Below are 26,419 nucleotides of genomic sequence, written 5' to 3'. Positions count from 1 at the left end.
CAACACTGTAGCCACTAGCCACATTTGGTAATTTAAATTAATTAGAATCACATAAAATTAAAATATAGTTCCAGTGTCCTGCTAGTCACATTTCATGCACTCAGTAGCCACATCTGACTGGTGGCTACCAAACTGGATAATGTAGATGTTGAAGATTTCCATCATCACATAAGGGTCCACTGGACAGAGCTGGCCTATGAATTTATATGTGTTAGTTCATAATAAAAATCCACAAGGGGGAATTCCCTGGCAGTCCAGTGGTTAGGACTCCACACTTTCACTGCTGAGGACCCAGGTTCGATCCTGGTCTGGGAACTAAGACCCCGCAAGCCGCGCTGCCAAAAAAAAAAAAAAAAAATCCACAAGGAAGAATCAAAGCTTGCAGAACATATGATGAGTGAAGGAATTAAAAGGAATGTAAGTAAAAGGACAACATATAATTTCAATATCTATATCTATTTACTTTCTGATTGGACCATCAGATCTTTACCTCTTCCCCAAAATCTGCCCCCAAAGAAATCCCAAAAACACAAAAGGAACAAACTTTCCATTGTCTCTTCTAGACATCATTTCACTTCCTTTTGGATTATTTTAATATTTGGTAAAGGAAAAGCCATGACTTTACTTTCCTATGAGAAAAAAAGCTACTCTTGACAGCTGCTTTGTAAAACTGAACCCAGTTTCCAGACCTTGGGCTTTGATGACCATGATCCTTCGCTGCAGGTCAATGACGGGCTGGATCAGGCAGAGCCGGGGTTCCTGCTTCTGACTCAGGCAAACACCATTGTGATTCACAACCATCCAGCTCCGGTCGTACAGCAGCCCTTGATTTCCTAGAGGCCACTTGGTCACCTAAACAAAAAGGTCAATGTATTTTAAGCCAGGGCTCCTCAAAACTCATCCTCGCATTTATTGCACAGCGGCTGTACAAAAGCAGAGGACTTCAGAAACTCAGCACAGACTCTTGAAGGAAAAAAGGGATGAAGAGAAGGAAGTAGAACAAAGAAGACAATGCAAAGGAGACTTTGGGATTGAGATACCTTCCATTCACCCTCCAGATCCAGTTTGCACCCTTCTCCACTTCAACCTGCTTTTTAAGTAGGTAATGCGTGTGCACAGTACAACGTTCTGGGAGCATAAGAGTGTACTTGAAAAGTAAGTCTCCGCCCCAGTCTGTGTCCCACTCCCCTCCCCACAGGCCTCCACTGCACCTGCTTTCTGTGTGTCCTTCCACAGTGGTGGATGCCTGAACAGGCATATATCCTGGTACTACAGACTTATTGCACAAATTGTGGCTACACTGGAATGGTCCCTGAGTTGATCCACTTTAGTGTGTAAGTTTTCCTCAATTCTTCATATTTCTACAAAATTAAAATACAAATTATGCCCAGTGCCCAGATCTTGCATTTAATAGCATTCTCCAATAAAAAGAACCAGGACTCCTTGGAGAAATGGTTTATTCTAGGGCTGGGTCAGAGAATATATACAAGATGAGCCAGGAGCACCCTGTAGTGCTAGAAAAGTAAGGAAGTGCTCAAAAAACAAAATGATGGAGGTATGTCAAAGGGACGCAGGAGTCAACTGAAAGCATTCCCAATGGCCAAAACTGGAAAATATTGAATAGTAATAATAATAATAATGTAGTACTGAATTATAATCCAAAGTATAAAATAAATACCCATGATTCCAAATAAATAAATAGAAAAAGTCAAATCCCTCATACAGAAGAATCCCAAATAATTGATGTAGGTGTTCCCTCCTCAAGAAAGTGGAGCATAACTCCCTATAACTCCCTACCCCTTAAGTGTGGGCTACACGTAGTGACTTGCTTCCAAAGAGAACAGCATGGGAACAGAGTGGAGGAGAAATTTTACAGCGAAGAAACCTGGCAAATACCGGGTGCTCCAGGTTCACGTCAATAGTGGTAAGTCATGCTGACAGTACCCTAATATGATACGATGAGAATAGCCCTTTACTTCTGTGGTCCTACTTCCAAAACAAACCATAACCCCAGTCTAATCCTCAGAAAGACATCAGACAAACCCAAACTGATGGATATTCTAAAAAATACCTGATGGATACCCCCCAAAGTATCAAGGTTATAAAAACAAGGAAAGTCTGAGAGACTGGTACAGCCCAGAGGAGCCTAGGGAGACACAAGAACTAAATGTCATATGGTGTCCTGGATAGGATCTGGAACAGAAAAAGAACATCAGGGGAAAACTAATGAAATTTCAATAACATGGGACCAGGTCTTTGCAGGAGTTTTGTCCACAAGTTACACAAGTTGCTTACAGCGCGGCAGGTGCAGTAGTTCCATCTGTGAGGGCTCTTCTGGAGCCAGCTGTCTGTTAAAAGAAGGGTGTAGCTCAAGCAATGGCTTTGAAATAGTATTACGATTAAGAGACCAACATTCACACACTAATTGTGAATCAGTTCCATCCCGTCATTTTCCTCTGAGCACTCAAATCAACTTCTCAAAGGAATCTGAAAACTTCAGTTGGGGGTAATGAAGAAAGGAAAGCAATTTTTAACCTAGGGGCACTGTGGGGTGGGTCCTGCTGGGAGGGACCTGAGGGAAGACTGAGGCATCAGGGAAAGTGAAGGAGAGGAGCTGGGGGCCCCAGGGGGAGGGCGCAGAACTCAAGAAGAAACAGTGTCAAGGCAAACTGAACCTCAAGCAAGGTAAGCCCTGCATCCAAGACGCAGAAATGTGGTGCAGTGGGGTGGGAGTGGGGAGAGTACTTTGAGGACTGACAAACCTGGGCTTAAATCTCACGTCAGCTAGTTTTTAGCTTTGGACAACTAACCTTCCTGAGCCATGGCTTTGTCATGTGTAAAATGGACGTTATTATCATTTCTCATAGGACTGAGTGAAAATTAAAACAAAACATAAAATGTAAAGTAACTGAAATAGATCAGATGATCCACAGGTGTTAATCCCTTTACCTCTGCCCTTCACTTGTCTTGTGTGTCCGGCCTCTCCCCACAGACTATGGCCGCTTCTGCTAGTACAGCACTCAAGTTCAGCAATACTATAGTCTATATAATGGTAGCTAGGCCCAGAAACCACCATTGAATCATTATTTCTATAGGAGAACATGTTTTGAATTACAAATAACTTTTTAGAAGACAGTCTATTATTGGGAGGCATTTCTCCATGGATTTCTCATTTCTGCATGCCTGTTTCAACAACTGCCCTTTTGTTCCAGACTACCTTTTCAAGGATATTTGTATAGTGAACAGCTCTACAACCCTCTGGAGCAGAGGGCAGGTTTGCTCACAGTCCAATATTATAAAGGTAATGGCTTCTCCGTGATCGAAGACTACACAGGTTGGCTGGCATCCTATTATGAAAGAGTCAGGTTTCCTGAGTTAGAGGTTCCTGAACATGAGCACAGCATCCACCTGGGCCCCTCTGGACCCTGTCTTGGGACCTGGGGGACAAAGAGAAGCAACACACCGTGAAGCTCATGCTGCGTGCTGGGTTGTGAGTAAGTCCTTTGTCTCTGACCCAGGAATCTCATGTCTTCTGTCAGCAACCATGAAACTGTGGCGGGCTGTTTCTCAGACCCTTCACGGTTCTTCACACCCATCTGTTGGAACATGTCTATCATTTACTGGCTTCCTGCGTCCTTCTTCTTCTTTGTGTGGGCCAAGTTTTCAGCCAGTGTGTCTGTGTTGGCATGTGAGGGGTGAGCTTTCAGCTGGTGCAGCTGGGCTTTGGGTTACGGAAGGAGTTGGGCAAATAAGTATTCACTGAGGACAGTGGGAGCTAGGGTTCTCACAGGATTTACAAGTGCAGAAGGGGGGACGGCTAAATAAACTTTGTGGTGTTGGATTGGAATTGGAGGCATTAGTACGAAATCATGGCCTATGGATAGATGATGGAGATGGATGGATAGATGATAGGTAGATAGATACACAGATACATAGATATGTGTGTGTGTGTCATAAAGTGCCTGTTTCCCTTCTGAGATACTGCACACCCTGAGAGAAGGAACCGTTTCCATTTTGCTCATCACTGCACAGCAAGTGTAGGCCCAGGGCCCAGCGGGTAGCAGGTGTTCAGTGTATAGTTTCTGAAAGAGCAGATGGATAGAAGACCTTTAGCAAAAAAGGAAACCTACTGAGCTTCAGTGTCCTTGTCTGTAAAATGGAACACTAATTCCTGCTACGCTATCTGTGCAATGCGGCTCTTCTATGGGACATGACTCATCTGTGAAAATAGAGTCCTGATACTCCTCACCTGCCTCCATTCAGGAGTGGAGGTGAACTTGCTTATTTATGGTCTCAGGTTGGAGGACAGGCTCCTGGGTGACCAGCCCGAAATGCAGGCAACAAACAGCCTTGACCATGGTATGTCCGACCAGGAGCCAGGGAGCCTGTCATCCCAGAGGCTCAGGAGGCTGGGACCTCCTCAGAGGCTCAGGAGGCTGGGAACTTTCTATGAGGCTGTCTTTCTATGATCTATGTGTGTCCCTGGGACTTGGTCTCTAGCTCCCAGCTCCAGTGACTACCAGCCCAGCATGTTTACAGACATTATGTAGTTCACCTCCACGGGGAGAGCTGAGCGGAACAGATGCATGAGAGCAGGGACCCAAGGAGTCAGCACACCTGGATTCAAATCCTTGCTCTATCATTTATTAGGGGGTCATGACCTGGGCAAAGTGCTTAACCTCAATAGCCCCCGGGCTCCATATCTATAAAATGGGGATGATATTACCCAGCACCTCATATTATTGTTTTGAGGATCAAATGAAACAAAGCACGTACGATGCTTCAGCAGGGAGCCAGCACACACACATTCAGTGAAAGTGACATCCTTAACTATCAACAGTAACTAGGTGGTCACACCCAGAGACAGGATCCTCTCAGGGGTCCCCATAAGCAGAGCCATGGTCAAAAGTCAGCCCAAACCAAGAAAGGCAGAATGAGAGTGGCTACTATGATTTTGATTTTCTGCATGTTTTCCTTCACTTCCTGAACTTTCTTCTTTGCTTTATCAAACAACATCATAAAGTAAACAAAAAAGAAGCAATCTCTTTAGCTGCCACTAAAACCCTTACCTCAAATGCGGCACAGGATTTGATTGGGTAGAGGAAAAGGTTGGTGATGATGTGTGACCCAAGGCCCCCATCCGGGATGCCTGCAGCTTTCTCTGAAGGGGTCTGCTGGGTTCTGGTGGTCTCCAGCAGAGGTGGGCGCAAACTCACAGCATCCACAGTGGTGGGTGAGTTGTCCCAAACCCTGGAGTCTGGGGAAGCATCTTCCTGAGGTGAAGGACTACGTCTGGCCCTGGTGGCAGGCACGGCGTTCTGAGCCTCGCTCTCTGCTGGCAGGGCTCCAGCCTCCCCAGGCGTGGCCAGAGGGAGAGGCTGGCCATGAGACAGGTGCAGTCGGGTTGCTATGATGAACCTGAGAAAGGCCTGGGCATCCTCAAGCGTAGACATGTATCCAAACGAAATCCTCACAGATCCCGTCGGCTGCCCATCTATGAGGTCCACATCGTCACCGCAGACATGACCAGCCTAGAATAAAGAAATAAGTCAGCCAGAGTGACTCATTCCTCGTGGATAAAGTGGAAACCATTTTGTAAAACAAGTTTTGTTAATTTTATAAGATAAAATTAACCCAGGAAAAAAGAACTACAACACTAATAGGAGCCGTGTGCCTGAGGCATAGTTCCAGAAGCACAGGGACTCACTCTCTGGACGTCTTTCTTTGCTCAACTGTGAATTGGGATCTATACCAATCTCAGGGGGGCACTGAAAAGTCTAAAAGATACAACATTGTAAATCAACTATACTTCAATAAAAATAAATAAATTTTTTTTTAAGTTTAAAAGAAATCATTCATGGAAAGCATTTACCAGAAACACACACACAGTGCCCACCCACAGAGGTATCAAAAGACAGACCAAAGTTGCAGAAGCACAGATGGGTCAGCTCCTTGGTCTACCTAGGGCTTGAGTGAGAGGAACACCTGCTGGCCATGTCTTTTAGTCTCTCTCAGAACCAAAGGGAGGTTTGCATCCCTGACAGCTGCCCTTTGACAAGAGGGCAAGACAGAGGTGCTGCCCCTATGAATAACTGGCCCAAGGCCAGGATGAAAGCCAAAGGCAGCATGAGTGTCCGGTCGGGAGGTGGTGAAAGAAAGGCAAGACGTCCCCAAGCCTCTCCAAGCCTGGCAGCCTGGTGTTGGTCGCTGCTCCAGCTGCTTACCTCCCCCAGAGCTGAACCCAAGTCAGTCACCCAAGGAGATGAGGCCACGGCATTCCACAGGATCAATATTACATCTGGAACTGCATTTGTCTGTGTTCTGAGACTCCTTCTCTCTCTATTTATTTTATTTTATTATTTTTTTTTTAACCACACCATGTGGCGTGAGGGATCTTAGTTCCCCGACCAGGCATCAAACCCACGCCCCGTGCAGTGGAAGCACCAAGACTTAACCGCTGGACTGCCAGGGAATTCCCCCTTCTCTCTCTCTCTCTCTTTTTTTTTTTTTTTTTGGCTGCATCAGGTCTTAGTTGTGGCACGCAGGATCTTCATTGAGGCATGCAGGATATTTCATTGTGGTGCGTGGGCTTCTCTCTAGTTGTGGCATGCGGGTTTTCTCTCTCTAGTTGTTGTGCGTGGGCTCCAGAGCGCGTGGGCTCTAGTTGAGGCGCGCGAGCTCAGTAGTTGTGGCATGCGGGCTTAGTTGCCCCGCAGCGTGTGGGATCTTAGTTTCCTGACCAGGAACCTGCGTCCCCTGCATTGTAAGGTGGATTCTTTATCACTGGACCACCAGGGAAGTACTCCCCCCCTTTTTAAATAAAACATTGTTCACAGGTGGTTGGGATTTAATATATTCAATATTTAGTGGCAACCAAAAGAAACTTAAGTTAGAAACTATTCTGATATAAATAAGGGCTCTTTGCCACTCAAACCATTCTTATGAAATGGTTCAAAACAGGCTGTACCTTGAACTGACAAACCTCAGCCCAGAGGAGAGACAGGAAGAGAGGGGACCCAAGAAATGCCGAATGCCCCGTAGAAGAGTTCCTCTCCCCACCCAACCCAGACATGAGCTACCTCCTGCTTGGAGATTTCACTCTGGCAGGACCGAACTAGCTAAGGGCCCTCTGCATGTACAAGCACATTTTCACATTTGCTTGCCCCCTGTTAAAAGCCCTCTTCTGGGAAAAACAAACAAACAAACAAACAAAAAACAAAAAAAAAAACAACCCTCTTCTGCCTCTAAATATTTGCCCTCAAACTAAAAAATGACTGCCAGAGAGATACTATCTTGAACTGTTTTCTATTTTTATTGACCCCTTTTTCTTTACACATTCACAGGGTGGGCTCAGAGAAATGAGCTCGCAGATCCAGCCCCGACCCCAGACACACGACCAGCCTCTAATGAAGTTAGAGGCACCACCATTGGGGTTTGCTGGCCAGCGTTTGGACCACACAGTCCAGTACCAACCTGAAGATGCTTCTTGACCATCTCATCACTTATCCCCAGGTGCCTCTGGCAGGCCCCAGTGTTACAGAAGCAGCCGGTTCGCACGTGGATGTTGTGAAGACTGGCCATTTTATCCACCTGCGGGTTTAATATATGACATGGAACCAGTGTTAGGAGTGTCCAGTTTTACTCTGATTGCCTGGGAAGGAGTTTCAGATCCATACTTGGACCTCTCTTTCTTAACAGTAAAATGAAAATATGAGCTTGGAATTTTGCTCTAAAGTGCCATGATCTATCGTGGGTTTACTAAACACATTTTATAAAATGTTACTGATAATTAAATCTTATCCAGTTGGGTTATAAACATATGCCTGAGAAAAGTGAAAGATATCAAATTCACACCAAACTCCAAGTTAAGAGCTCACATGTAAAACAAACAGTCTGATTTCTTAAATGAGCAGACATTTTTCCAAAGAAGACATACAAATGCCCAACAGGTACATGAAAAGGTACTCAATATCACTGATTGTTAGGAAAATGTAAATCAAAACTGCAATGACATCAGCTCTCAAATATCTAATAGCTAGCATCTAATATCACACCTGTTAGAACAGCTATTATCAGAAAGACAACAAATAACAGGAGGTGGAGAGAATGTGGAGAAAAGGGAACCCTCGTGCACTGCTGGTGGGAATGTAAACTGGTGAGGAACTATGGAAAACAGTATGGAAGTTCCTTAAAAAATTTTAAATAGAACGAATTGCTGGAACTTTGATCCAGCAATTCTACCTCTGGGTATTTATCCGAAGGAAATGAAATCACTGTCTTGAAAAGATATCTGCACCCCCATGTTCATTACAGTATTTGCACTAGCCAAGACATGGAAACAACTTAAGTATCCATCAAAGGATGAATGGATAAAAAATATGTGATTTATAAATATTATTATTCAGCTATAAAAAAGGAAATCCTGCCATCTGTGACTACATGGATGGACCTTGAGGGCATTATGCTAAGTCATAATGAAAACTGCTAAGAAATAAGTCAGACAAAGACAAATACTGTATGATCTCACCTACATGTGGAATCAAATCAAAATTCATAGATACTGAGAGCAGATTGGTGACTGCCAGAGGCAAGGGATGGGGGTCATGAAGGTGGTCAAAAGATACAAACTTCTAGTTATAAGATAAATAAGTCCTGGGGATGTAATGTACAGCATGGTGACTATAGTTAACAACACTGTATCGCACATGTAAAAGTTGCTGAGAGAGTAAGTCCTGAAAGTTGTCATCACAAGAAAAAAAATTTGTAACTATGTGTGGTGATGGGTGTTAACTAAACCTGTAGTAATCATTTCTCAATATACATATATATCGAATCACTGCACTGTACACCTAAAACTAATACAATGTTATACATCAGTTATATCTCAATTGTTTAAAAAATTTTTTAATCAATTAATCTTTGAAAAAAGAGCCCACATGTTTCAAGGGAGATTCACAAACATAAAATCTGAGGGCGGCTGGGACGTGGGGCAGCTCCTTGGCGTCCTCTGCTACCGGGTAGATTCCCAGAGCAGGACTTAGCAGAGCTACCAGTCAGAGCAGCTCTGCCTCAGCTCCCAGCCCAGGCTGCAAACATTACTGTGTTGACACTGTGTGTTATCGATTTGTTTTCATAGTGTCTCAGACTTTGGGTTGAAGCACAGAACTAACTGCTATTCAATCCAGAAGTTCCAAGGCTCTTTCCTGTCCCCTGGAAGCTAGACAGGTGATTCGTAGTCACAAGGCTCAAAGGTGAGCTGGCACGAGGGATGTTTATCCCAGCTCCTCTGTTTGTGGGTCCAGGGCTCCATTCCCCCAAGGGCCTGGGGGCCCAGTGTGGGTCCTCAGCCCTGGTGACTCAGGTTAAACTTGGGGGAATGCCCTAAATGCATTCAAGGAAACAAACACATCTTGCCCAGTCAGAGAAGCCTTTGAAACTTTTCTCCCTGGGAAGTACAGGTGGGGGACACAGACACAGGTCACCACGTGGTCAGCCTGGCCTCCCCGCTAGGCAGGCACAGCGGTGTTACCTCCCACACACCCTTATGAGGACCACAGTGTCTTCCCTTTAGCCATCTCCCCTGGACAGTCAGAATGAAAAGAAGCCACTTCTGCTGGTGAAATCCAGGAGTTCCCTGCTCTCTGAGGTAAGACCTGGCGGCACCACTGGGTCTGGCCTACTCCACCTCCAGGATCAGGTGGTCTCCATTCAAGGGGCAGCCCCTAGGAAAGCCCCTCACTCCCTGACCCCAACTCTCGCCAAGTGAATGAGAAGTCTCCCCCACCCACCCTGTATCCACTATTCCAGCTACCACAGCCACAAAAGAAGCCACCCAAATTTGGCAGCCTAAAACAATAACTATTTTATTGTGCTCATGGCTACAGTGGGGTCAGGAATTCAGAAAGGCCCCAGAGGAGATGGCTTGTCTGAGCTGGGAAGACTAGAAGGCTGAGAGCGACATGACGTCTGGGGTTGGAATCACCTGGAGATTCAGCTTCTCATGTATGTGTCTGGCCTCCAAGCCAGAAGGGCTCAAAGCAGACAGTCACCATCATGCCTGCTTTTGGCTTCCTCACAGCATGGCTGCTCAGCGTAAAACTCCTTACCACAGTAACTCGAGGTTCCAAAAGTGAATGCCCCAGGGAGCAATGCTGATGCTGCGTGGCCTTTTCTGACCCAGCCTCCAAAGCCAAGCAGTGTCACCTTCTGTAGCATTCTGTTGGTTATGAGTGAGTCATAGACCTGCCAAGATTCTAAGGGGAAGAGACAGGGACCCCACCTAGAAGAGCATGTGGGTGGAAGAGGCTGTTTTGGCCACACTTACCCTTCATACTAATTTCTCATCACAACTTCATCTCCTCTCACCCTGAGACTTTTGGAATCCCATACAGGCTTGGCCAGTGCCCAGCCAGGTGAAGGAGTTGGCTGCTGGGGCAGGATGAGCGCTGCATCCAGGGAGGGTGAGAAACCGGTCTGACCACAGTGCAATAGAGCACTTGCTTCATACTAGCTCAGTGCTAAGGGGCTGTGTATTGTAACTCATTTAATCCTCGTGACAACCTATCAGCAGGGAAGATTGTTACCCCCATTTCACGGAGACTTGGGGCGCTTACAATAACTCACCCAAGCTCCCAGAGCCAGCAAGAGGCAGTCCAAATCTGAACCCACCCTCTTAACCACTGGGTAGACTGACTTCAACAGAGGGAAGAATGAAATTCGGAGACCTGGATGTCAAAAACAAGAACCCAAAATCTTCTCAAAGAAGGCTCGATTCTTTCACGCATCCCTTGAAAAAGAGACAGCCAGACCCAGCCATGACGCCATCTGATTTTTCCGAAGGCCCCCCCAAGTCCCTGTGGAATTCCCACATGTGAAGGAGCCCAGGAAAACCCAAGATTCTCCTGGGCTGGTACAGCTGGCCATGCCTCAGCCTCGGCCTCCACTCATAGGATGAGCTTCCTCTACAAAGGCACAGAGGGAGAAACTCATCCTGTGTGATGCCTTGGAGAATGAAGGTCCTGGTGAAGTCAGCCAGGCACCCAGATAGGCTCCCTGAGTGGGAGGGGGAGTCTTCCTCTTGAGGCTTCTCTGGGCAAAGGGTGGTGGGGGGGGTTCTTTCACCGCTGCTTGGGCCAAGCAGAACCCTGTGGGCCCCCCGCCCCCCGCCAAGTACAAAGGCTGCCTCTTATTTGTAGAAAAACTGAAGTCTCCCAAGCCTCCCAGAGTCACAAAAGAAAAGGCTTGAGCAGTTAAAGATTAGGACAAGAGAGTCACAGACTCTGTGTCTGATGAAAGAATGGGATTAATGCTATTGTTCGTAATAATCTATATCTTTGTGGGCATAGGAATAACTGTAGCTTGCTCTGCCCATATATGTGAGTGGGCAACTAAAATTGTCAGCAAAGAGATGCTACAGACCCATGTCGACATCTTTCACTCTAAGATCTCAACACCTTCTCTCAGCATGAAGCAGTTACAGAAGATGGACCTTCACTCCTATTCCCATAGAAATGTAATGATGTCTGATAGTGGGGATTTGTAAGCAGCTCTTTTGCCCCTTTTCTGTTTGTTCATTTCTGTTTTCCTCAGACAGACCTTAATTGTAAAAATGAGATCACTAGGTAACATTTAACCTAACTCCGGACTTCTGCTCTACTGAATGTACACAATGCCTTGCTTAACCGGTTGATTCCTTTCCTGGATTAAAAGGAGTAAGAATGAAGAATTAAGTAGTTAAAGAATGACTGACTCTCTAATTAAGTAGTTAAAGAATAACAGCTTCCCTGTTAGCAAATTTGCAGGCGGACAACAGGGGCAAGAGAACATCCAATTGCAGGTGGACCATGAGGGCAAGACAGTACCAAACGAAGATCAGAAGTCAATGGAAAAATGATGAAGAATCTGATCTCCTACCTTAATGATTAACTGAGACTGTTTCCCCTTTTTCCCTTTAAAAATTGTCATGGCTGAGCAGAATCTGTGGAGCTGGTCTCCGGACATGAGTCCACTTTCTTCCCAGATTGCCAGTTTTTCTGAATAAAGCACCTTTCCTTTCTACTGACACTTGCCCCTCGATTATTGGCTTTTGAGTGGTGGGCAGCCCAACCTGAGTTCAGTAACATGCCTGCCACAGCACACTTCATGGTCGCTTGTCTGTCCTCCTCCACACCCCTGAAAAAATTCACGTATTTTAGGTTCGAGAGCAAAACTTATTGTACCAATAACCTAGAATAACATATTTGAGAAGGCAAACCTTTGGCCGTGATGCATTTTCCACCACTCCTCAGAAGCATTTAAAATTGTCTGCTTCTGAGTGGCACTGGGCTGTGTAAGTGAGGGGCAGTGTGGGCTGGGGTCTTCACAGTCAACTCACCCAAGAGACAGCTTATGGTTGTAGAGTGTTGGTCCCTTGACACCAGTGAGAACCAACATTTTCCCTAGAGAATATTTCTCAAGTTGGTTCCTCAGAAAGTTTATGGCTATTCAGAAGTGGGAACAGGATTCCTTGAGAAATGGATTTTGTTTGAGAAATTCTGGGTTTGACAAAGGTGTACGGAGATAGTGGCTTTCAAGGGAAGACAAGCACTATCTTCCAAACTTATGTGATGATGAAATCTGCTCCTCACGGCAGTTCTAGAAACCCGGGCTCTGAGAAGGGCCTTGGGCTCCCCATGCCCAGTGTGTGACAGCCCATCTGCTGACCACCTAGTGCCATGTCTGAGTGCTCAGTGTGACTCTAGATTTCTTAATGTACTGGGCAGTGACCAGCTTATTCAACTGTGGTAAGGATCCAAGCAGTTCCCAAACCTGAATTGTTTTCATGGGAAAATACATACAAAGGGTATATCTACAGAAACTATTTTATAACCAATCTACCAAATCCTTTGAACTCATAATATGGATGAACTATGGCAGATATAAGGGCTTTTGTGCTACTAAGAACATCATTCCTACTTCATTAAAAAAAAAAGAGTTATGAGTTCCAAGCAACATGCAAACAAATGGTGGTAAGAGGCCCAGAATTTTGTGTAACACTATGATATGGTCTGATGTATCAGTGGGGCTACCAAGCTGTTTGTACTTGAAATGACATCAGACAGGCTGTTCTGTCTATACTATTTTAGGGTGTCTTCCCTTGCTGGCAAGCTTCAGCTGTCCCCTCCCACTGCCATCAGAGACTCGATCTCTCTCTTCCCATTTGAAATTGATCACCTGTGGCTAAAAAAGGAGGGCTGAAGAACTAAATAGCCGTGCTTGTTAGAACAAGAGTAAAGAGCCTCTAAGGAAGGACCAGTGGCCTCTCCAACAGTGCACAGGATTCATCATGGCTATTGCAAGGGCCCAGAGGCCTTGACTGCAAATTTCAGGGCTCAGAAAGGCTTCAGAACTCCCGACAAGAGTGATTCTGTTGTGAACAGGTCAGCAAGATGAAACGAAAACCCACCTGGGAGTAACCAATGATGTTCCCATTGTCATCGAGCATGTTGAAGCTGATGACCGGACCCTGAACCTCTGGGCTGCTGAACTCAGAGTCGCTGTATATCTGCACGACAGGGGCTCCGTTGGGGTACCGAAGGGTGGACAGGGCAGCGTAGGTGTACTGAGCCAGGGTAAAGGTGTGCTGCCTGATGTTCTCCATTCCACCTCAAAACAGTTATGAAAACAAAAGGGGATCATGAACTTTATGTAAAATTCACTATCTCATTTTTAAGAAAATGAGATCATTATAACTGGCAAACTTGGACCTCATATTAATGATTTTAAATACTTGTAAATAGTTCATGGTACTGCCCACATGATAAATGATTAGGTCATTGGTACTGAACGACAGTTTACCACTGCTGCTTCTGTGGAATTTTTCCATAGGAATTGTTGTTGTCATCTTCCTTTTTTTTTTTTCCAGCTTTTTGCACTTTAACGTGTAATACTCAGGTGCAAGAAAACTGCATCTAACATTGTCATAAGTCAAAGAAATCAGATCAGTCATCAAGGGCTCCAGAGTGAACAGCATCTTCATAACCTCCATGTTTATCATCTTTGCTTTCTGGGTATAATTTAATAAGATCATCAATTTGAAGAATGGTGATTGCAGCTTCAGTTGCAACTTTCAAACTCTTAACTTTAACTATGGTTGGTTCAAACACCCCTGCTTGTTTGTTGTCTCGGGGTTTACCATTGACCAAGTCAAGGCCAATCCATTTTAGATTTTTGCATTCTGGGTTAACTTGAGCCTCATTATGAAAAGCTCTTAATTTTGCAACCAGATCTGTGGAGTCTTGGGCAGCATTAACTGCAAGAGTACTAGGAATAACAAGAAGAGATCTTCCAAACTCGGCAATAGCAAGCTGTTCCCGGGAGCCCGTGCTGGTGCGTAGTTTTTGAGGTGTATGGAAAGGGATGCTTCTACAGCATCCTCACCCAGAGCCACAGATTTCGACTCCAAAACTCTTCACTACACAAAGAGCATCATGTAAAGAGCGCTCCACCTCGTCACACATGAAATCATTTGCCCCACGTAAGATGACTGATGCAGAGGTATGAGCCTTAGTGCTGTTTTAAAAACAATGAAATTCTTAAATCAATGCTTTAATAAGTCCATGCAGAAATTCACTCTAAGTGCCTTGAAATCCTGCTTACACAGGACATTTAGACATGGAAGCAATGTCTAGACCATGGAGAAGAGATGAAATGGTTACTTCACCTCAATTTACAATGGCCCAACATTATTTTACCCCATGCGTATAACTGCTTATATCATTGAAAGACTACAGCAGCCAATAAATGGGAAGTCATCTTCCTTTAAAAAAAAAATGTTACTTAAGCATTCAGATAATTTAGACCCTTTGGTAACAGATTGCAAAAATGTACAATTTTGTCTTTAAATGTATCTCTTTTTTGCTGTTGCTGTTTGTTTTTGTTAATGTTTAAATCTTTTTTTTTTTTTTTTTTTTAGTTTCTTGGCCACACCGCACAGCATGCAGGATCCTAGTTCCCCGACCAGGGATCGAACCTGTGCCCCCTGCAGTGGAAGCTCTGCATCCCAACCACTGGAGCGCCAGGAAAGTTCCCTAAATCATTTTAACATTATACAAAGCAGTTAAGGATACTTGCTATAACATGGATGAACCCTGAAAACATTATGCAAAGTGAAATAAGCCAGACACAAAAGGACAAATATTTTATTATTCCTCTTACGTAAGGTGCCTAGAATAGGCAAATTCATAGAAACAGAAAGGAGAATGGAAGTTACTAGGGGCTGGGGGAGGGGAAATGGGGAGTTACTGTTTTTTCAGTTTGGGATGATGAAAGTCCTGGAGAAGGATAGTGGCGATGGCTGCTCAACGATGTGAATATACTTAATGCCACTGAATTGAATATTTTAAAATGGCCAAACTGGTACATTTTATGTTATATAGATTTCACCACAATTTTTTCCACAAAAGAGCCTAATTAAGTAGGAAAAATCAGGGTTTGCCTTACTGTGGGGCTGATATTGTCAATCTGCCTTCAGAGGTGCCCCTGGCTCTGTCAGACCCTCTCACTTGTGGTTTGGATACCTTGCTAGTATCTGTCCTTGAGAAAGTGCTCATTTCTCAATGTCTATCTTGATCATCTCCTCTTTGTCTGGATGATGCCCACTCACCTCCCTGCATTACTGTCACGACAGCCCTCCTATGAATTCTGTCTGCCTGTAGTTTTAGGCTTAGGCTAAGGACCTAAGGGTCCCCTTATTATGACGAGAGAGAGAGAGAGAGAGAGGAAGGGCTGCCTAACTGCTAAGCCGCGTCCCTGGTTCGCCATAACCCCATACCCATGTGGACGGTACAAGCAGTGTTACCCCGTTCTAGAAGCTTAGTCTCTGAAAGGAGCGTCCAGAGTGCAGCAGGAGTGAGGAGTCATGGCTCACCAGACAGAGGTTCTTCCAGCCTTGTGCCTTGTGCCAAGCCCCATAAGATGGGAAGTGGCATCCATCTGTGTGTTAGCCTGTGGGGAATGTCCCCCACCTGCTCACACACCCCAACCACTTGTCAGGAAACAAAACATGTATCATTGCAAAGCCCGGCAGAAGAGACAGTGTTTGGGGACTCAGGGTTAGGCGTTAGCATTGCCTGGGTTTAAACCCTAGCCCTCCCAGGTCCCAGCTCCCTGGTCCTGGGGAAGTCATTCAACCTCTCTGAGCATAAGCTCCTTCATGGGCAAAGTGGGCTCGTCACAAAGCTCCCCTGTGGGAAGACCCAGCAAGGTAAGAGCTAAATAAGGTCTCAGGATCTGTAAGCATTCCCAGTGCAGGGACCAAGGAGGGCTCCTCTGCGTCTGTGAGGTTATTAATCTCTGGATTTGGAATGTCTCTCACTTGTTAAAATGTTCTTTTAACCGACCAAGAAAAGGTCCAGTTTCTTGCTCTTGCCTCAGAAGTCATTTCTGCAAGTTCTTTAGAATCAGCTTCATCTGCATCAGTGCAGAGCTGCCATGTGCCGGTCACCTGCACAGACTCTCTCCTTATCTGAATCCCACCCAGGCCAGGGCTCCCTCAAGGACACGGGCAACAGGAAGCAAATTCCACACAGATAAAGAGGTCCACTGACCTGTGAGGCGCTCTAAGGCATCGAATCCATGGTTTAGCGCTATCACGTCAAGGAAGGAGATGGTGCCATCTTCAAACCTGTAATGGTGGTGAGGGGGATGAGGTCATGCTGTGGCTAACTCCTCCGTGTGCGTTTCGTGTATGTGACAACCAGGCTTTGACTCTAGCCTTAGCCGTAATCTATGGAGATCTTGCCTCTGCTGCCTTATACAACGCTGCTCTCCCCTCTCCTCCTCAAGACAGAGGGCCATGCACACCGAGACATGCAGGCTGCCTCTGGCCCTGACCTGGTCTGCAGCTTACTTGGGATGGGCTGGCAGTAGTGATAAAGGGCCCTGAAAGTCAGTCACCACCTTGGAAGACTTCAGACTTGACAAAACCTCAAGTGCTGTGGGCTCTGGAAATGCTGCCCTTGACCCCAAGAGAGCATCACTGGCAGGGCATCAATCCAGTCAGATCAATTGTGCAGCCATGAGGTTCTTAACAAGAGTCTATGATTCCGAAGTCTATAGGACCACAGCTATTATAAGGCTCTCGATAAACTTCCTGACTATCATTATAATTATATTTGCATTTTATAATTATTCATTTAGACAAAATCCTCATCAAATCTTTATTGTTCATGTACTGCATGCCGGCACTGTTCTAGGTGCTAAGGATACAGCAGTTAACGTGACAGGTAGGATCCTTGCCTTCACAGGGCACAGAAACAAGGAGTAACGAACAGCAAACACGCAGGGAAACCAAATAAGCATCAATCAAGCCAGGGGGTGACAAGTGCAATGAAGTTGCCTAAGCAGGAGGGCTGGTGGCTGCTTTAGCTGAGATGGTCAGGGGAAGTCCTCTATGAGGGAGATCATTCGAGCAGAGACCCAGTGGAATTAAGGGAGCGAAGGAAACTGCTCATTTTTGAAACAGTTTTGGAGGGAAACAGAGTTCCAGGGAGAGGGTGCAGCAAAGGCCCTGAGCAGGTAGAGCCAGAAGAGCAAGGAGGTCAGTGAGGCCAGAAGCCAGAGAGCAAGGCGGAGGGTGGTAGGAGAGCACGTCAGAGGGCTTCACCCTGGATGAGACGAGGGGCCAGAGGGCTCTGAGCAGAGAGGAGTGACGGGATGGGGCCTAGGCTTTGATAAAACGCCTCTGGCTGCTTCATTAGCGAGGGGGAAGCCTGGGGCACAGCGAGGAGTTTCCAGCAAGCATCCCACAAAGGGTGGTGACAAACAGCAGTCTTACGCAAGTTGAAGCTTTCAATGGAAATACCGTGTTTTGTATTTTAACACTGTAGGGATAAGAGTTGCTCAAAATATCATTACCGGAATGTTAATATCCTTATAAAACTAATGGTAATTAATAGATATCTAGAAGTAATAATGAATCAGTTGATAATTAATTGACCATTAATAAGTTAGTAACTAATGACTCCTTAATAAATTAAACATGGGGCTTCCCTGGTGGCGCAGTGGTTGAGAGTCCGCCTGCCGATGCAGGGGACACGGGTTCATGCCCCGGTCTGGGAAGATCCCACATGCCGCGGAGCGGCTGGGCCCGTGAGCCATGGCCGCTGAGCCTGCGCGTCCGGAGCCTGTGCTCCGCAACGGAAGAGGCCACAACAGTGAGAGGCCCGCGTACCGCAAAAAAATTAATTAATTAATTAATTAATTCAACATGATTAGGCAATAATGGCTTCTGTTATTAACTGATCAATAATAAATAATTATTGATTGATCAATAATGAACAGACTCTTAGGAGAAAAGGGAGGTTTTTTTGTTTCCATCAGGGGTTGTTTCTCACTGGGTTATAAAACAGAAAAGATTAAGAACAGGGTTCAGACGTATGTTCAAGAAACATTTGAGTTCGGTATCAAATCTCAGACTCTAGTCCTAGGTTCACAAGAAAAATATGAGGCTTCTAATGGTAAATAAACACATTCAGCTTTCTGGGAATCTTGGTGCAGCACCTGCTATAAGGCGATTCACCCAAATTGAAGACAAGAGGTCCGGCCCAGCCCAGCCCACTCATGCTGTGCCTGTAATGAGCTGCCCCACTCCTCTAGGTCTTCAGGTGCCCCTACTGACTAAATAAAGTTTGGGTTGTCATTTTGTTCTGCCTTTAATTTACATGATGTTGTGCCTGTCATTCTTTTCTCACTGGGTTATATTATATGCTACGTTATCACACTTGGATTCAAAAGGTTTTACATTAGCTTTCCTGTTTTAGAATCACGCAGCTATGGAGAAGTCCTAAATGAAAGAGACATCAGGTAGCCTCATAGCCTATTGATGCCATCTCAACCTTGGTGCTTCACCTATATTAGCTCTAAAGAATTGTATCCTTTTAGAGATGCACTTTATAGAAAAAACATGAGGCGCAGAGATCAAGTCACAGGCTCCTATTCCCACAAACAGTGTGCAGTGGAGCCAGGATTCACTCCCCAACGGTCCAGCCCCAGAACCTACACTCTGGACAAGGACTCTACTGCCGAGGCCATGCCCCTACCTGCAGAACCCTTGAGTCTGCACCTGGGTCTGCGGGGGATCTGAGCCACCTTCCCATACAGGCCCCGGGGCCTTCTCAGGCACCAGCAGAGTGACCAGCTCCTGGCCCCCACCTCATGGTATCTCCCACTGTTGGACCCAGCAGAATCCTGGGTCAGCTGCTATTTTCACCCTCTCATACCTTCAACCTTGTGGGCCCCAGCCACTGGTATCTGGGGGATTCCTGGGCATGAGCCACACTGCCTGCCGCTGCACCCTGAGAATGACACATAGACCAACAAACCCAGGCAAGGAGCTGCCAGCCCTCAAACTTCCTCGGTAACCCCTGGGAGGCTCACAGAGGCTGCTGTTAGCTGTGCCCCCAAGTCTGGTGGCCTCTGATTTAACTGGTTCCTCTTGCTGACTAGATACCAACCTGAGCTAATACTAGTTGCTGAAATACAGCTATGCTGTCAACATGTATGCACACTTGTTCCAAATGGCACCATCCTTTTAAATCACTGCTTCAATTGCTGCCTCCTCATGTCAGTGCTGTGGCAAAAGGCCTGGGGCCCATCCTCCTTACTCCCTGGAAGGCCTTCATCTCTTCTGCTCGCAGCCCTTCCCTGCAGGCCCTCATCCTCCCACAGCTGTGGAGAAGCCCACACACAGGGCAGAGGTTACAGCCCCCTGTGGCAGCTCCAGCTGACCTCTGACTCCCGGATCTGGGCCCTGCCACCCAGCACCTCCCTTGCACCATCCTACAGGTGGCATAGGGCAGACCCGAGCCTTGCTGAGCTCCAGCGCCACTCCCATCGCCGGGTTACCTTTCAGCCACCGACTCTCTGGGGATATAAAAGTCTTCTCCTGCAAGGTATGCAGCGGCCGTGCCTCCTCCAAAGTAGGTTTTCCTCAGCAGAGGAGCTGAGCGGCTATTCACCAGCAGGGCGCCCAGGCCAGTGGGGAAGCCGAAGATCTTATAGAAGGAGAGGGGGACAAAGTCGGCCCGGTGAACCGACAGGTCCAGAGGCGAGGTGCCCACGTAGGCAGCCGCATCCAGCAGCACGAACCACTTCCCAGGCCCGCCCACGGGGCGCATCCGCCCAGACTTGACCTCTTCTATCCAGGACAGGGGGTACCTGGTCCCGGAAAAGTTACTCTGAGCTGGGTAGCAGAAGAGATGCAGAGGCTGGCCGTTGGGGTCGCTGGCGGCGGTAGCATCCTGTTCTTCCGCCAGCCACATGTCCTCTGGCCTGACTGGGATGGAAGTGATGTTCATGGCCGCGGTGACCTCCCTCATGCCCACCACAGACGTGTGGCTGTCAGTGAGGTAACAGAAGCGACTCCCGCTGTTTTCTGGGCCTGGGGGCACCCAAGGGAAAGCCTCTGCCACCAGTTTAAGAGCAGCTGTACTCCCGGCCGTGAAAATCACAGTGTAGTCCTCTGGGGAGGTGTGGAAGTGTGCCAGGATCCTGGAAGAAGCACAGCATCAAGGAACTCCTTGGTTTCCCTCCAGTGTTAGATGTTTGGAGCTGGTTGTATTTCAACTAAATATGACATCTCTCTACCTTAAGAGCTAGGGAAAAGCCAGATAGGCATTGCCACATTGTGAAGTTAGGACCGGGGCAGAGGAAGTTGTGGGAAGAGATGGCAAATGGGTGCAAACCGGCAAAATCACCCAGCCTCCCAAATCCCCACCCCCAAATGGAGAAGACAAAAATCCACAACTACCTTAAACTCGGTTGAAAACACCCCTTCTTGGTCTACTGTCTGGCTCTATCATAACAAGTTTTCAATCATCAACTTGTTTAACATTGCTTTTTTTTTTTTTTTTTTTTTTGCGGTATGCGGGCCTCTCACTGTTGTGGCCTCCCCCATTGCGGAGCACAGGCTCCGGATGCTCAGGCCCAGCGGCCATGGCTCACGGGCCCAGCCGCTCCGCGGCATATGGGATCCTCCCAGACCGGGGCACGAACCCGTATCCCCTGCATCGGCAGGCGGACTCTCAACCACTGCGCCACCAGGGAGGCCCCTAACATTGCTTTTAATATGGGCAACCCTATAGCAAAAGAGTATCATTTTCAAACTGGAAATAATTTGAAATTGTATAGATTCAAATATCTTTAGGTACCACCTAAATTATTTGCCAAAAACTAATTAATTTGCTATGTGCAAATATTAGTAAAGGGGGGAAAACTGCAAAAACAAGATGTCTAAATCTGAAATACGAAAAGAAAAAAAAACAGAGAAAGCGTATTTTTTTCTCCCTGAAAAGAAGACTTAGGAACCTGGGTCACTCTGGCCCCCAGGAACTCTGGCACCAGCCCAGAGCCACACACAACAGCTTGGGCACCTCAGAGGTGTCTACCTGTGCTTCTGGTCGGCCCCGCTCTGCACCTGCCCAGGCTCACCTTCCTGTCCTCTGACCCTGATGGTTATCAGCACACATGTGTGGCCATTTAGCTGAATGTGATCTTCCTGAAACCAACTCAGAAGCTTTGTGGGATGTGGGCAGGTGGTAGGAAGTCCATCCACCCACAGGTGTCACACAAGTTGGCACCTCTGCTGCTCACCTGTAGCGCACCTGCTCCACCGTGTCATGGGTGAGCTTGCTGCTGATGTTCTGGCTGTGAGGATTACCTGGCAGGTTACAAAGACAAAGCGGTTGGGTCACTACTTATAGTCTCTCTTTTTTTTTTTTTTTTTTTTTTTTAGCGGTACGCGGGCCTCTCACTGTTGTGGCCTCTCCCGTTGCAGAGCACAGGCTCCGGACGCGCAGGCTCAGCGGCCATGGCTCACGGGCCTAGCCGCTCCGCGGCATGTGGGATCTTCCCGGACCGGGGCACGAACCCGTGTCCCGTGCATCGGCAGGCGGACTCTCAACCACTGTGCCACCAGGGAAGCCCTATAGTCTCTCCTTTTGTGTTCCTCCAAAATCGTCTCCCTCAGTTTCTCAAAATTTAAGCAAAAAAAATATCATAGGACCCAGCCTTCCCCAAGTTCCAAACAGTAAATTTAATCAGGGAAGTGAGAAAATGCAGAAAGAAAGGAAAAGTCAAGCAAGACAAAATAATAATGGTTTAGCCATTAAACAAAGTCAGGGACCTTTAGTTCCTCCTCAAGGGCTATAGATAATATTCTGGGCCATATCCTTTGAAGTATTTTATAGATACTAAAACCCATACCAGGCGGAAGAAGTGAACTGTATGAGGCCCCTCCCCAGTTCTCCATTCACATCTCCACCACTCTCCTCCCCTCCCTGGTTCTGGGCTGGTTCCTGAAACCACCGCAGGGTCTTGGCTCATGCTGTTCCTTCTGCCTAATCTGCCCTCTCCTCTTTTCCTAGTGAATTCCTGCTCCTCCTCTAGCATCCGCCCCACTCCTGTAGAAGCTTTCTGTGACACTCATGCTGCCAACTCACCATCACTCTGCAGATACAGACCCCCATAGCGCCCGGGGCCTTTTGATCACAGCCCTTTGCTCAATTGATAATTTACTTTATTTACATTTTACACTACTTTACTTTTCTTTTTTTTTTTCCCTTTTTAACATTTATTTGGTGATCACTTGATTGAGGTCTTCTCTTTACTAGACCATAGTCCATGAAGGCAGGGACTGTATTTACTTTGTTCCCATTACAGCACCATGCCCCCAATACCAGAGTGGCTTAATAAACATTTACAGAGTGAACGAATGAATGAATGAATGAATGTTCCTCCTGCTGTCCCACCCTCTGCACTGTGCTGGTCCCACAGGGTCATCCCACCACCAAACACAGCACCCTGTGCCCTTCCTGCCACTGACCCCTTCTTCTGGAAGTAACCTGTGTGTCCCTGAGGCAGTCCCTCCCACCCAGCAGCACGTGTGCTACAGGGACTGACCCTGGGTGCTTGCTTGCCTGACCCCCTCTCTCACGGGGCTTACTCAGCTTTGTGTGTTCAGCACTGTCCCCGCCTGCTAATGTGACATTTTATTAAGCATAGATATATTAGCTGAATGTAGTTGGCTAATGTTCAATGCAAAATCAGTTATGCTGTGTTTTTCTTTACCATAAACATTTTCCATGAGATCTTTAGTGAAGCTTGTAAGCTGGCTCTGGGGGAACAACGTGGCTCCTGCATGGTCAAGATAGACAGTTCCTGAAAGAAAACACAAAATAAAGCTGTGATTATTTTTCAGAGGTATTCCACTCATTTCAGCTAGGTCTAGTTTGTGTGAACCTGACCAGTGCCCATATGGTGTGTTTAGACATAACACCAGGCTACTGATTTCTCCCAGCCTCTTGATATGCATGCTCATTTTTTTTTTTCTCGGTATGCGGGCCTCTCACTGTCGTGGCCTCTCCCATTGTGGAGCACAGGCTCCGGATGCGCAGGCTCAGCGGCCATGGCTCACGGGCCCAGCTGCTCCGCGGCATGTGGGATCTTCCCGGACCGGGGCATGAACCCACGTCCCCTGCATTGGCAGGCGGACTCTCAACCACTGCGCCACCAGGGAAGCCCTTCTGACACCTTTTGAGTTTGGTGCTATGTTAAATGTATTACCTAGCCAAAAAAATTAGTTTTAAAATAATGTTCTCGTTTACTAAAGATTCAGAAATAGAAAGGTACCACATCAAAAGAAAGGCTTTTGTCCACCCAGCATCAGGGAGACGCTCATGGGGAGCATTAGTGTCATTATTAGAAGAAGTAGGCAAACGACCCCCAAACCAATCAGCATTAGGTCTTCAAGAAAGGGAATTCCAGGGTCTCTTCTGGCTCATGCACCTTCAGTTCTTGGTTCCATGCAGGGTGAGTGACCATCAGTCAGCACCCAGAGGCTTTAAGAACCACTTGAACCACAACTGTGTAATCAATATGCTCCCTTCACCAAAACAAGGACGTTCCCATCCAATGGGTTATGCAAACTATTTCAGCACTTAAAAGTTAAGCATTTAATTATCCAGAGCAACCACTTAACCAGACAAATTCTCAAACCTGCAAGAAAACTTTGGTGGGGGGTAGGGGTCAGGGATAGAAAGAGGAGGTGAATCTTACGTTATTGTGGTTTGGTTTGCTTGTTTTTCCCTGCCCTCTTTCTGGTTCGTTTGTTTCTGTGTGAAAAAAAAGAGGGGGATATGTTCCTAGACTCCCAGCAGCGGGAAGGGTGAGTTTATAGTCCACAAAGTCTACTTGAACCATAATGTAGAGGAAATGCTGGGAAACTGTACTAGAGAGAGAGAGAGAGAGAGAGAGAGAGAGATAGTAGATAGTTAGGTAGATAGATAATCACAGAACACTATCACAATTACAGTAGATGTTAAAAGGGCACTGAAGGCTAGCCTGGGATCCTGGCTATCACATCTAAACTTTACATTTGAGAAAAAGGGTGCTGTTCTCTGAGAGACAAGAATGAAACAAGGAGGGATCTACTTTCTACTTTCCCAGGGTAGTGTTGAGGGGAGAGGTCAGCCAATGATGGGTGTGAGGGATGAGAGCTGGAGGGGATTAGGGGATTAAGGAGGAGTGATGCTGAAATAATTACCTACTGTACGGTAACAGCTTCTGGGATTTGCTTCAAAAGAATGGGGAGACTTTCTCAAGTCCTCTGCACCTGTGGTCTGAGAGAAAAGGAAAGAGAGAGAGAGAGAGAGAGAGAGAGAGAGAGAGAGAGAGAGAGAGAGAGAGCACTGTCTCCAGCAGGTGAATGGGCAACTAGGAAGATCGGGGAAGGAGTGAAGAGAGGCCGCCAGAGGGCCCCTGTCTCCTCCCTTGAGCTTCCCTCCTTAAGTACAGACGGCGCCACTCGAGGAGGAGGGCACAGCCCTTAAAGCTCCCAAAGGGGGAAAAAACAATCACGTTCCGGAACATGAGAAAATGACCCAAAGAGCTGAAGTCAGCTACCTGATAACTGAAACATAAATCATAGTTGCTGTTCTGCCACAAGCAGGCAAGCGGCACCAACTGTTCACCACGACAGAATAAATACACCTCAAATCCCAGTGCCCGGCGCCACGACCTGCCCACTTACCCGGCACCCCTCCCAGTTCAAACAGCACGCCCTTCTAAGGCTTGGTGAAGCCCCTCACAGAAGGTTGCTGGAAAAGGATGAGTCCCCACCCGGTGCGGAATGCCCTCCCGCCCTGCAGCAGTGGGCTGGGAGGACCACTGGCCAGATGAAGCTTGTCTTCCAATTTAACCTGCCTGCTCCGCCTTGCGGAACTCGAAGGCACGATAAGATCCCGGTCCTCACATCCAATGTACTGGCTCGTCCTGTACTTAAAGTTCAAATTGCACGGTTTGCTAATTCTTCAGGTCCCCCAGCGAGCTGGACTTCCGAGGCATTGTTCTGCCTACACTAGTCAGGAAAATGAGACTTCGAAAATACAAACTGCTGGGAGTCACCCCAGCGGAGTCTGGAGCGCAGCCTCGGGAAGCTCCTGCACGGCGGCCGCAGCCCCTCGGCTCCCAACCCGCGCGCCCGCAGAGTCGCGGTCTCAACCCCGCGAGCTGGCCGCCCGTGCACCGCTCCCGTCCCCGGGCAATCACCCGAACGGTCACGGCCACCGGGCATTCCTGCATTTTGCAACCCCGGTTCCAGTTGGAACTTTAGAGCCGGGAGTCTCGTGGCAAGCGAAGGCAAAAAGAATCCTCAGCCCTATTCGCAGAGGGCGGAGACGGGTGGCAAAGGACCACTTTGGTCCCACATCCCTGGAAAGTCTAAGGAGCAAGAAGTCTTGGGGTTGCAGGTGGTACCTCAGGGAGCCGCGTCCACGAAGAGAGGTCGTGGACACATCCCTCCAGGTCTTTCGATTCAAAATGGGTCCCTAATGAGGTAACGCCGCTCCCGCCGGGAGCAAAAGTTCCTTCCACGTCGGTTCTAGAAACCGCGTGTCCCCCACGGCCTCCCGGCAGGCCCGGCGCAGCTGCCCCCGCCGGTCTCACCTGCCAGGCGGCCGAACTCGCGCGCCCGGAGCTCATGCAGGCTGCGCCGGCCGTACCCGTAGACGAGAGGCTGCGGGCTCGAGTCCAGGAACTGCGCAAAGGCCAGCAGCTCGGCCCCCGGCTGCCCGGCCCCGCCAGCCATGACCCACGCCTGAGCGCCGCGCAGTCCAAGCGGGCTGCGCCGGTGAAGCGCCGAGGCCCGTCCTCCGCGACTCCGCCCCGCCGCGCCCCGGCCGCGCCTCCCGGCCAGCCAGTGGCACCGCGCCCCCGCCGAGGGGCGGCGCCTTTCCCGGATGGCCGGGCTTGCCCCGGGTGCGCTGACTCACGGAGTTTCACTGCTTTCTGCCCTTTTCCCACCTGGGGGCAGGGGGTGGGAGTGCCCGTGGTTGTCTCTTTTAACTGCTTTCCAACGGAGTCCACGGAGACACCCCCAGACCCT

The 26,419-nt window shown here is 47.6% G+C and overlaps 1 protein-coding gene across 3 annotated transcripts in view; it reads right to left on the bottom strand.

The window, feature by feature from the left end:
- The window catches only part of MOCOS (molybdenum cofactor sulfurase), a gene marked incomplete at its 5' end in the record, with an annotated part of 55,774 nt that extends 29,652 nt beyond the window's left edge, over nt 1-26,122 (bottom strand). For 2 of the 3 annotated variants that reach the window (XM_082640052.1, XM_082640054.1), the window contains 9 exons: nt 690-852; nt 5,070-5,531; nt 7,474-7,590; nt 13,445-13,644; nt 16,587-16,663; nt 19,885-20,529; nt 21,631-21,697; nt 23,107-23,196; nt 25,981-26,122. In XM_082640052.1, coding sequence (XP_082496178.1) covers nt 690-852; nt 5,070-5,531; nt 7,474-7,590; nt 13,445-13,644; nt 16,587-16,663; nt 19,885-20,529; nt 21,631-21,697; nt 23,107-23,196; nt 25,981-26,122 — 1,963 coding nt within the window. Of the gene's footprint in view, nt 1-689; nt 853-5,069; nt 5,532-7,473; nt 7,591-13,444; nt 13,645-16,586; nt 16,664-19,884; nt 20,530-21,630; nt 21,698-23,106; nt 23,197-25,791 lie in introns of all 3 variants that reach the window. The other variant, XM_082640053.1, reaches the window with a different exon arrangement.
- Between the last annotated feature and the right edge of the window lie 297 nt (nt 26,123-26,419).

Source organism: Mesoplodon mirus, assembly GCF_964341445.2.
Source record: "Mesoplodon mirus genome assembly, chromosome: 13".
In the NCBI taxonomy this organism is placed as follows: Eukaryota; Metazoa; Chordata; class Mammalia; order Artiodactyla; family Ziphiidae; genus Mesoplodon; species Mesoplodon mirus.
This window is presented reverse-complemented; position numbering and strand designations above follow the sequence as displayed.